Source organism: Vicia villosa, linkage group LG6, assembly GCF_029867415.1.
Source record: "Vicia villosa cultivar HV-30 ecotype Madison, WI linkage group LG6, Vvil1.0, whole genome shotgun sequence".
Classification (NCBI taxonomy): domain Eukaryota; kingdom Viridiplantae; phylum Streptophyta; class Magnoliopsida; order Fabales; family Fabaceae; genus Vicia; species Vicia villosa.
Window position 1 is genome coordinate 166317705 of NC_081185.1, and position 12897 is coordinate 166330601.

Below are 12897 nucleotides of genomic sequence, written 5' to 3' on the forward strand. Positions count from 1 at the left end.
ATCATTTCAAAGTCTTATATATCTCCTCGTGCCTTATAACTCTCTTAATTTTCATCATCTTAAGTTGATTCTTTTTTATATGGACTCTTCTCATCGTTTCCAACAATTTCTCTTCACATGATAAGATCCAACCGTGTAAAGAAAATCATCAAAAGTTGAGAAACATTACAAGTTACCTCGTGTTTGGGAGAATAATGGTTTGTCAACTTTAAAGGATCATAACTTGGTCAATTTTTATCTCCTTGAGCTCATTATTTTTCTACAATAATCTTGAGGATGTCTACTACAACTTTGTTTCAGGGTGCAAAATGTGAAAATGCTTGGAAGTCATTTAAGATTTGAAAAGATTATAGGTCATCTATAGGATTTTCAAGTGAGTTTCATCAACTTCCAAAGGCCATAACTCTCTCATGATTTTTGAATGGTCTCAATGCCAAAATTCTCTTTGAAGAGTCTAATTCATTTCATCTTCAAATACTGGACGGTTAAAGCTAGGAAGGGAGACTAATTCTCTTTGAAGAGTCTAATTCATTTCATCTTCAAAGTGGTGGTATAATGGAAGGTGTGGCCCAAGTCAATTTTACCAGGGTCCCATGATGGATACTACTATACATACTAAAAAATTATAAATGTTTGAATTCCAGGATGGTACGAGTGCCTAAAGGATTTATAGTTTGTTGGCGGTTAGAGAAAGCTCACGGCGGTGAGATGCTCTGTTTTGGAGGTGGTTGCTGTGGGGTTAGAGCAAGCTCATGAGGGTGAGAAGCTCTGTTAATGGGGTATTTTCGGTGAATAATAAATTGCCTTTCTCAAAGCTTAGGTTATATATATATATATATATATATATATATATAGAGAGAGAGAGAGAGAGAGAGAGAGACTTATGGGTATGGATTTATGGAATCCTAAAAAGTATTATATGCTCAACCTTGACCAGGTTGACTGTCTAATTCTTAGGAAATCATGGTCATGAATTCTTCCACACACGATTATGGACTATGTACATATTACCATCCACGTTTTTCTTAAGGGAAAGCCACATAATAAGTGGGGATCATGCCTAAATGACATATTTCAGGGCGGAAGCCTGATGAGGGCTGGTCCCATATCCCTATTGTTGGTTTTTACAAATATATCACACTAGATAGAATACCAAAATAAATAGAACAATATATTTACTTCAATATCAGATGAAACAAAAAACTAAAAAAAAGTATAAAGTTGAAAGACAAAGAAATGTAAAACTATGATGAGTGGATGCGAGTTAAACGATCAAGGGAAAGTCACAATTAAACAAAGATGGTCAATATTAAGCTAAACGATGGTGAAAAAATATAAATTGAACGATGGTGGCTAATATTTAAGTGAATAGTGACGACCCAAAATGTTTTTAGGTCAAAAAGAAAATAAACTGTGTGATTATCTTTGAAAGGAACGACGTAATGATAATGATGAAGTGTGGCTGAAGTAAAAAATACCTATGACGCCGTGATAAAATTTAAAATTTTAATTGACATAATATATTTTAACAAAATTGATTATTTCAAAAACTAGCTCTGGTTTTTTGAAAATAGTTTGGAACTGTTCAATTTAATGTTTTCAATATTATATTGAGTTTTTCGGGCCAATGGTTTAGTAAATATAATCAAATCAAATTCATTTTTGGTTCACAATTCAACTGGTTCAACCGTATGGTCCAGTTTAATTTTTAAAGGAAAAATATTTTTTTTAGTCCCGTATGTTAACTTTGGGGTTTATTTTGGTCTCTTAACTTCAAAAGATTCTATATTGGTCCCTTACATCTTCAAAATGTACCATTTTAATCCTTTTTATCGTATTAGGGACTGATTTAACGATTGATTTTTGAGTTTTTTTCCCTAATTAGACAAAAAGAATCAACATGTTACGTTTTGAAGAGTTAAGAGATCAATATGAAACTTTTTAAAATTGAAGGACCAAAATAAACCTTTAGGTTAACATACGGGAAAAAAAACTATTTTGTCATTTTTAAAATATCAATAAAAATATTTAATTGATAAATGAAGAACATGACATTTATAAATCATGAAGAGATAAAATCATTTCTTATATGATTCATTCGTTTCATTTAGAGGGTGGAAAGAATGAAAAATTTCATTATGTTTGTTTATGTTATGTCATATATTTTTCTCATTTTCGATGAATAATAGATTCCCATTCTCAAAGCTAAGGTTGAGATATGTATAGAGGCCTATGGGTTTGGATTTATAGAATTCTAAAAAGTAGTATACGCTTCACCTTGACTAGGGAACATGTTGACTGCTTACTTCTTAGGCAATCATGGTCATGGCTTCTTCCAGACACTGTTATGGACTACATACATGTTACCATCCAAGTTTCCCTTCAGGGCAAGCCACATACTAAGTGGGGATCATGCCTAGATGACATATTTCGGGGAGGGCACCTGATGAGGGCTGGTACCATATCCCTATTATGAGTTTTTACAAATATATCACGCCAGATAGAATATCGAAAATAAACAAAACAATATATTTAATTCAAAAACAGATGAAACAAAAAACTAAAATAAATTAAAAGATAAAGTTGATAGATAAAGAAATATAAAACTATGATGAGTAGATTCGAGTTAAACGACTAAGGGAAAGTCACAGTTAAAAAAATATGGTCAATATTAAGTTAAACGACAGTGAAAAAATATAAATTAAACGATGGCGACTAATATATAGGTGAATAGTGATGACCCAAATTGTGTTTAGGTCAAAAAAAAAAAAAATAGACTGTGTGATTATCTTTGAAAGAAACAATATGATGATGATGAAGCGTGGCCGAAGTAAAAAATACCTAGGACGACATGATAAAATTTAAAAGTTTATATGACATAATATATTTTAACAAAATGACTATTTCAAAAACTAGTTAAGGTTCTTTGGTTCACATAGTTTAGACCGGTTCAATTTGATTATTTCAGTTTTATATTGGTTTTTTCGGCCAATGATTTAGTAAATATAACCGGATCGAATTAATCCTTAGTTCCAAATCTAATTTGTTCAACCGTTCGGTCCGGTTTAATTTTTAAAATATTAATAAAAATATTTAATTAATATATGAAGAAAGAACATGACATTTATAAATTATGAAGAGATAAAATCATTTCCTATATGATTCATTCAATCCATATAGAGGGTGGAAAGTATGGAAAAATTTATTAAGTTTGTTTATGTTATGTTCATATATTTTTCTCTCCTTATTTTTACACCCATCGTCAATGGTAAGCCATTTTTGTCCATTTAAAAAAAATTCTTTACTTTCTACACAACATTTTTTCTTATTTTAGTAACATTTTTTTTTCTTCTTTTTTTAATACAGCTGGAGGTATTAAGTGTGAAACTGTTGCTGATTGTCCAAATAATTTGTGTGCGCGTGGTTTAACACCAAAGTGTTATTTTTCCCGTTGTATATGTGTTTGAATAACTACTCATATGATATGAATGACAAACCCAATAAAGTACAAAAAAATTAATATTGTGTTAGAATATTCAATGAGTTGGCCCCTAATAATTTAATTTAATTTTAGATATCTTGCTTTGAATTTGTACCTTGAGGTTATATTAATAATGTGAATTGAGGCATAAAAATATAATACAGATTGTTTCCTTCTCTCATAATTTTAAATATATCTATATAACCTTGAACCTTTTCATATTGAAAACTTGAATTTTCAAATCAAGTGATTACAATGGATCCTGTACATACTTCTCCCATTTCAAAATCATATTGTAATTGTAGAGACAACAATCATACTTCTAATTCGATGGTTTATTCAAACTGCAAATGACGATAGACACCTTATTTTCGAGGTGGGGTTTTTTCGGGGTTTGATGGGCCACCACGATTACAAATTTCGGAAAAAAAAATGTCGGATTGTCCATACTATAGTGTAAGCGATTTATTTTGTTAATTTGATTAATCATTAATTTGATTTTTATAGAATTTCAACCACTGAATGATTTTAAAACTTGGTTTGTTATGCAGATTATGTTTTTTCAGAAATTCAACAAGGATTTACTCTTTTGAATGTGATGTAGAATAAATTTTCAAAGGAAGATCATTCATAATCAAAACCTTTCAAAACATTCAAAAGTACATCTATTAAATTGAGTGATCATTTTACAACATCCATTAACAACAATGCTCAAATAACATCCAATATGATTTCCAAACCAACATTCAAAAGCAACAACCTAACAAAATAACAACCTATACAAAATACTAAATTTTCTTCTTTTTGGAATTTCATTTTTTATTAGTGTTTTCTTCTTAGTTGGTATTTTCTTTTGAATAGATGCACTTTGCTAAAATGATTGTGAAATACTAAGTATTGTTTAGGTCATACACTTAGCCTTAGTTTGTAGATTTTGTTGATTGGAGATAAATGTCTATATGTGATAATAATGACTAATACCTCCAAAATCATCAATTAAAAGTTTAAGAAACCATAACAAATGTACAATATCGATAAATGAGGTCTCATATCAACCTCCATACCTTGTACTGGTTATACATTATCCTTAATTGTTGAATCGATATTCCATCTTTAAATTTCATTGTATTGTCATCCCAGTCTTCAAATTCTTCATCCATTGCATTATCATAATTATAACTCACATTGTTGCGATCATTATCACTTTATGTTCCAACATCAACCTCTTCATCACTGCATTCATCAAAGTCTTCAAGTGCTACATCCATTGCAATACCATGAATATAAATCACATCATCACTATCATTATCACTTTGAGTATAAACAACAACCTCTTCATCATTCACTTTGCCTTCTAAAGCATTCATGTTTTCCTTTGTCAATGTGTTTTCTTTAATCGCTCGAGTCTCCCTAATATGTTTTCTTAAAACAAATAATGCTTGACAAGTTATGTTTTTTTGGGTTAGATGTCTGGTTGGAATGTATGCGTTTTCCACCTTGGAAAAATAAAATCACATGTAGCCATTTCATATTCCACATCAATGCCACATATATTACCTCATTAACTTTGACTAACAGGTTAGGCTAAAAGAACAAGTGTGATATATTTTGAATATTTAAGAATCTCTCTACTACAACAAACACATAATCTGCACCTCATTAAGTACGAGGCAAGCCCATCACAAAATCCATGGCTTAATCTTTCCAAATATCATCAAGAATAGGTAAAGACATATAAAGACCAATATTTTGAGTTTGGCCTTTAGAAACCTAAAAAGTATAACATCTCCTAACTATAGCACCAACGTCCCACCTCGAGTGTGGCCAATAATATCTCTCTTCTATGCTAGAAATGGTATTGTCTCGACCCAGATGACTCTTAAGATCATATCCATCTAGATTTTGATTTAACTTCTCTCTCTTAAAGATGAGCAAGGAATGCATAGTCAACCCCTTTAAAAAGTTAACCATCTCGAATATGAAAATTTGCACAAGGATGATTTCCACTACACTTGGTTTATAAATCCGTGAATTGAATTTCACTTTCATACACCTCTTTCAGGCACTCAAAGCCTATTATTTCCCGCGCTAATGTGATTAGTAAGGAAGCTCTCCTACTCAATGAACCTTAAACCTTGTTAAGAACCTCTGGCTTATGATGAATAATAAAAGGAAATTCCTGTAGAAAACTCACCCATCGAGCATGCATCTTGTTTATCACCTTGTGGTTGTGAAGAAACTTCAAAACTTAATGGTCAGCGAACAAAATGAACTCCTGCTGAACCAGATAATGTTCCCACTGGCACAGAGTTCTAAGGACTACATAGAATTTCAGATCATAAGTACTCCATTTCTGGCGAGCATCACTTAATTTATCGCTGTAAAAGGCCACTAGTTTCTTCTCTTGAGACAACACATCTCTTATTCCCACTCCAATAACATCACATTTAACTTGGTACAATTTGTCAAAATTAGGAAGTGTTAATACTAGGGCGGTACATAGTTTCTTTTTAACCAATGCAAAATTCCGCTTCTCCTCAAACCCCCCAATTGAACTTCCCTTTCTTCAAACATTCAGTAATAGGTGCAATGGTAGTATTGACGTTTTTGATAAACCTCCTATAGAAAGTGGCCAGACCATGAAAGTTACAAACCTCAGTCACTAATTTAGGTGCATGTCAATCCTGGATAGTACTCACCTTATCTTCATTAAACTGAATCCCTTCATCACAAACAACTAAGCCTAAGAAGACCAATTTGTTGGTGCTGAATGTGCACTCTTTCATATTAATGTACAAATAGTTCTGCTATAAGACTTGCAACACATGTCTCACATGCTCCAGATGCTCTTTATTGGTTTAACCATAAATCAGAATATCATCATAATAAACCACTACGAATGAACCAACAAATTGACACAGAACATGATTCATCAATCTCATGAAGGTGCTGGGGGCGTTTGACAACCCAAAAGGCATCACCAACCATTCATACAATCAATCTTTGCTCTTGAAAATTGTTTTCTATTCATCCGCAACTATAATTTTTATATGATGATATCGATTACACACATATATCTTCGAGAACACCTTAGAACCTGCGAACTCATGAAGCATGTCTTCCAAACTGGGAATTATACTTAGGGAAAATTTAAACACACTAGAAAGGAATTATACTTAAGGGAATTATACTTAGGGAATTATACTAATGGCCTCTGTTATAAACACACAGTCACCATAGATTCCCCTTCTTAGGGACCAAAAGCAGTGGTACTTCACATGGACTCATGCTCTCACAAATTAATCCTCCCTTCAACAAATCCTCAATTTTCTCCAGTAAAATCTAATTCTCCTCAGGGAACATACAAAAGTGAGGAAGGTTTAGTATGCTAGAAACTAGAATGAGATCAATCTGATGCCGAATATCTCGCATATGAGGTAAATTGTTTGGTAGTTCATGTGCAATCAACTCCTTGAAATCCTCAAGGATCTCTAATACTTTTTCTAGAATTGTTGTTTCCTCCTTTACATCACTCATCATCCATTCAATCACCACTAGAAAGGAACATCCAGTTTCTTTAATGGCCACACCAAGCTCCTTTTCAATATGTGTCATTGCCAAGAAAGTAAACTTTTTTCCTCCTAGATTTTTATCAAAGTGCAAAATAGGAGCCATAACAATTTTATATTTTCCCTATGTAAACATCATCAAGTTATCCCGTCCTCGATAAGTGATATAATTATCAATCTGCCACGGTCTATCTAGTAAAATATGACAAACATCCACATCAAGAACATCACAAAGTTCCTCTTTCTATAATGTTTTTCAATGGAGACAAGAACTCTGCAGACTAGCATTACTCGAACATGGGAGTCCTTGCTTACCCAACCAAAGGTGCATGGCTTCTTGTGGATTTCTGTGGACAACTTAAAATAATTTACCAATTTTTGCAACACCATATTCTCTATAATGCCATTATCCACGATCAAATTACACACTTTGTTCTTGATAATGCAGTGTGTTTTGGACAAATTCTTGCAATGCCCTTCATATTTGGATGCTAGTAAAATTCTTTGCAACAGAAAATTTACCCGTTCATCAAATTCTCTCTATAAACTCAACCTCTAAATATTCACCGTTCTCAACTGGAAATCTTTCTCTTTCCTCTTCCCCCTCTATTTCTTCCATAATAACAATAATCCTTCATGTTGGATAAACATTTGATTTGTGACCTCTTTCATTACAATGATAACACACGTCTCCGGTAGGTTTAGTATATAGATTATTTTATCCCTGGACTAGTGTTTTACCTTGCTTCACACTACTAGAGCTGCTAGCCCCCTTATTTCCAAGGTTGGGATTCTTGGTTGTTGCACTCTTTTTCTTGTCGCCAACTAATTCAAAGTTATTATGGATGGAATAACTTTTAAAAGATGAGAAATTTCGATGGGATTTCCCATCAATTATGCCTTCAAAGCTAGACTGGAGGCCTTAGCCATTGTCCATACAGTTTATAAATCCATCTTCTCCTGCAAGGATCCCTTTAAGCCACTAATATATCGAGCCATTTTTTGGATCTCTAATTCTCCTAATTTATTGCGCTAAGAAAAATAAAAGAACTCAGTTGTGTATTATACCACACTTCTCTTGCCATGAAGACACTTAATATATGTATTATAAAGACGATTAATTCCACCCCGCATAACCTATTATGTTCTCCTCCCCTGCCTCTTTGCTGATTCTCATTGTTGTTGGTGTTGTTCACTTGATTTGATAAAGCCGCCATGTGTTCTATTAAAGCATTTAGGAGCTAGTCGTGGTAAAAGTCGCGTTAATTCTCTAAAGATTTGCTTGGGTCATCGATCGATCTCCCATGGTTGATCAAGCTACTAAAAGAAATAGGACAATACATGCTCTGTTGCCACCTGACACAATCAAAAACACTACGGATTAACAAACACTAAGCCCAGAATGAAAGCACGGGTTTCCAAGCGACAAACATGCCACATAAAATCTTGAATCCATCAAATAGAAAAAGTACTTAATATTAGTATGATAAAAGATAATCTTGAAGACCACTCCTAAGAATGTTTAAATACATAAAAAAGAAACTCTAATATGCTTTTACTCCAAAACAAAATAAAACAGAAAATTGTATAAAATATTGAAATGTTATTTTTGAGCCTGAAAAGCATAATAGTAGTCATTCTGACATTAGACGTTAAACTTGTACAAATTCTACTTAATCATTCCGACGCGCGATTTCTTTTTTAATACGCTATATGTTTTCTACCTAAACTTCTTGACCAAGTGTGCTGAGTGAAGCACAACCTATTAATGAAGTTAGATACATTTAAATATTCTTAATAATATTGTCATTGTTTTGTGATTTTCACGTTTTTATTATAAAGGTTATTAAATAATCAAAATTTTATTATTGTTAAGTTTTTTTTTTTTTTATGTAACCTCATTAAATATTCTAAAAGCTTTAACACAATGTATGGATATACTTCAGAGAATTTAATATTACTTCTAATGTTATTATTGTTTTGTGAATTTTTCTTTTATATCATGAAAGGTTATCAAATATTCAAAGATTGGTATAAAAAAAGAGAGTTAATTATTATGATTGATGACTTTTTTATTTGACGTTCATAACAATTATCTTATAAAGAGACAAAGACGACACATCAGTGTAATTAAGAGACATTTCATAATAATTAAAATTTTTAGAAGTTTTTTTTGAAACTCTATAAGTTGTATGGGTAAAAAAATCTATTAATATTAAAAACTACTACAATTAAATAGATGTAAGAAGAATATAAGATTTATAAATCAAAACTTGAGGGTGGAAAGTATGGCAAAATTAATTAATTTTGTTTATATTATGTTCATTTTTCTTTCTGTCACTCTTGTAATCTCAAATGTTAATCGTAAGTCATTTTTATGCTTTTCAAATTTCTTCTTTATTCTATACATAATACTTTTTCCTATTTTAATTAAATTCTCTTCTTCTTGTTTTCATTACAGCGTGGGATAATGAATGTGTTACAGTTGCTGATTGTCGCAAAAATATGTGCAATCGTGGTAAAAAACCAAAGTGTTATTATGGTTTCTGTGTATGCTTTTGAATATGAGTATCAAATTCAATAGAGTACAAAACACACTCTTGAATAATTTTCATGAGTTGTTATTTAATGTGATGTTACTAATTATAGCTTTGTATTCTTAGTGATGTTAATAAAATGCAATAAGGAATAGAAAAATATAATATAAAATGGTTTCCTTCTCTCTTGATAATGGATATATCACAATGGCCCGTCAACTCTATCATATAAAAATTCCTTTTCTAATTTACTCCCTCCGTTTTTTATTATAAGTCGTTTTAGACTAAAATAATAATTGTTGTATGAAAATGAGAAATTATGAAGATTTTTACAAGATTATCCTTCATTAAGGACATGTGGAAGATAAATTTATATAATTGAAAGGAGATAGAATAATAAATATTTAAGGATATAATAGGAAAAATAACATTAATTATTCATTGAAATTGTAAAACGACTTATATTCAAATATAATTTTTTTCCAAAACGACTTATGATAAAAAACGGAGGGAGTACCTTATTAGAATTTATAACAAACTCGTGCATTCGCACGGAATCTGGTACGAGACGCGCATTTGTTTTAGATGTATATTTTTTAATAGAAAAATATCTGGTTATCATTGAAAAAATAATAATTAAATGTATAATTAATAAAAAATATTTTGATCAGTAACTTCATATCTCGTTAATAATTAATATTTTAATCAATAACTTCATGTTTTCGTGTACACATATTACTTTGATCAATAGCTTCATGTCCCCGTGTAAATAACTTCATGTTCCTATTATAAAAGTAATAATATATTGAAATTATAAATAAAAAAGAAATATGTTATTAATACCATTCAATGCGTTATTAACACAAAGCAAAACATATAGCTTAGTAAATATAAAACGATTTTTTATTTTCTAAATCTTAAAGTTACTTTAATTTTATTTTTGTTTATTAAGTTATTGTGACATTAAATTATTAAATATTTATAATAAAAAATATGAAAACTATTTTAGTTTGTTTTGATAACCCTCAAAATTATTTAAAAGTAATAATTATTCTAGTAACCATCAAAATTATTGAACATTTTTTAAATTCTAAATCTTAAGTTAGTTTTATTTTTTGTTTGTTTAGTACTTTTGAAAATTAAAAAAATATTAGAACAAAAGCATATTTTTTTGAAAAATATGAAAACTCTTATGCATAAAATATTTGTGCAAGATATGAAGACATTAACATGAGCAATTGTATCAGTTGTCACATAACAACAATAGAAATACTCATCAATGTAGTGAGGAAGAAGTTACAATGAAATGCGAAATCGTGTTCGTAATTAGTAGAGTTTTTTTTATTTATAAAAAGGTTTAATGTAGTAAGAAAGAAGTTACAATGAAATGTGAAATTGTGTTAGTAATTAATAGAGTTTTTTTATTTATAAAAATGTTTTATTATTTATTTTAATATAATAATTTTATTATTATTATTATCATGAAACCGCGAAACCAACATAATGCTTTTCCCATAAGAAGAGCGAGTAGTGAGTGAGGAGAGGAGAGGAAAGAGGAGAGAAGTTTCTATTTTAGAGTGTGATGAAGTGAAATCAACTTTATCAATAAGACTCTTTCCAAGTACTATTCAACTACAATTATCATTATATTATACTGTATCTTTTGGACCATCGAGCAAAATCAACTTGGACTAATTCACTTTCTTGAAAAATTGAAACTTAATTATAATCTAATCACGTAGTGTATTGTATTATTTAATGCTACAATCCTACAAAGTACAAATCTTTCCCTATCTATACTACTCTAGCATATCATCTTAAGTTGTGCTTAAATTAATAAAGTTAATAAAAAATAAAAACATTTTGGGAAAAAAAGATTTATTAAATTATATAAATTTTACAATACAAACTTTTTATCTCTAAAATATTATGAGCGTGTTTGATAGAATTTACTTTAATTAAAAGTGAGTTAAATATAGATTAATTTGTGTTTAGATATATTAAAGAATAACAATGATCATTTACTTAATTTAGTTGGATTGTTTGGATTAAAATCATTTTTTTAATTTGTAACTATCAAAATAAAATTTAATTGTATTAAAAATATGTATTTCATTTATGTTATTAATAGTTATCTTTGACTAGATCTCACACTTTTGTGTGTTTATCTTTTAAGCACACTTAACAAACCCTTTAGCACACTTGAGAATCCTTACTACGAAGGTAATGATACAACAAACCCACATCTCAGATATGAGCATCAAAGTTTTATAATAAAATTGAAGAAGATGAAAAGAAAAGAGAGTGAGGTATATTATAGAACATATTCACTCATATTTTGAGAAAAAATAGTGTAAACATTTCAACAGATTTGTTAAGGATAAGATAAAAGAATAGGTTGAGATAGTAAAAAAATGGTAAGACCCATACAAAGAATTTGAAACATAGAAAAATGAGTTTAGTAACATATGATGATTTGATCTCTAGTCTCGTGAAAAGAAAGAAAAAGTCTCTACTCTATTTTTCAAAGTACGACTTGTACGAAAGAAGAAGAAGAATAATCAAGAAGTTTAGAAAGAGAGAAGACAGAGGAAAAAGTAGAAGAGATGGATAGTGAAGAGAGAGAGAAAGAGAGAGAGAGAGAGAGAGAGAGAGAGAGAGAGAGACAAGTGCATTAAAACTGAGTTTAATGATATGCAAATGGAACAAAGCATTAGTATTTTCTAAACCAAAAACAAATGGAAGCATATGAAGACATATACATGGCGCTATGTATGAGCAGCAGTGCAAAATGGGAATTTCCAACGTACTTAATTTTCTTAGATGATAGATATCTTTAATATTTATGTTTGAAATAGGGCTCAGGCTACGGTGCGCCACATGTATAGGTCTTTCTAGTAAAAGACTTTTTTTCTTCCAATTTAATAAGAGTCTTTGAATTTAAGATCAAGAGCAGCTGATATATATAAAAAGAAATCAAGAGCAGTACTATAATCCCTCCATTTTTATTTATAAACAAATTTTAATTTTTTGAATTTATTTATGCCATTTATTTATATATATATATATATATATATATATATATATATATATATATATATATATATGGTTAAATAAGTTTTTGGTCCCTGTAAATATCTCAATTTAGGTTTTTAGTCCCTATAAAAAAAATTGACTTTTAGTCCCTATAAAATTATTTTTGCACTCACTTTTAGTCCCTGTAGAGGGACTAAAAGTGAGTGCAAAAGTAATTTTATAGGGACTAAAAATCGACTTTTTTTAAATAACTTTTAATTAATTCATTGGTAGA

At 30.1% G+C, this 12897-nt stretch overlaps 1 protein-coding gene and 1 long non-coding RNA gene across 3 annotated transcripts; one reads left to right on the forward strand and one right to left on the reverse strand.

The window, feature by feature from the left end:
- The first annotated feature begins 3134 nt into the window (after positions 1–3134).
- LOC131613135 (uncharacterized) lies at positions 3135–4503 on the forward strand. Of its 2 annotated transcripts, none has more exons than XR_009287581.1 (3): positions 3135–3268; positions 3367–3937; positions 4033–4480. XR_009287581.1 is itself a non-coding variant. In XM_058884834.1 (3 exons), exons 1-2 carry the CDS (start codon positions 3218–3220, stop codon positions 3465–3467), a joined length of 156 nt encoding a protein of 51 aa, XP_058740817.1. In that variant the 3' UTR covers positions 3468–3937; positions 4033–4503. The 2 variants fall into 2 exon arrangements, 1 of the variants encoding a protein (XP_058740817.1); XM_058884834.1 differs by having other exon boundaries at positions 3218–3272; positions 4033–4503.
- Positions 4504–7991: 3488 nt separating this feature from the next.
- Positions 7992–8849, reverse strand: LOC131613136 (uncharacterized). Its single transcript, XR_009287582.1, has 2 exons — positions 8775–8849; positions 7992–8406 (listed from the first exon to the last, which is right to left on the reverse strand). It is a non-coding gene; the product is annotated as an uncharacterized LOC131613136 (long non-coding RNA).
- Positions 8850–12897: the final 4048 nt, after the last annotated feature.

What these genes read in the sequence shown, in the direction of transcription:
- LOC131613135 (XM_058884834.1), top strand. Translation starts at nt 3,218, where the DNA reads ATGTTATGTTCATATATTTTTCTCTCCTTATTTTTACACCCATCGTCA. An exon ending in ACACCCATCGTCAATGGTAA is followed by an intron (nt 3,273 to 3,366) that starts GCCATTTTTGTC and finishes TTTTTAATACAG; the next exon opens with CTGGAGGTATTAAGTGTGAA.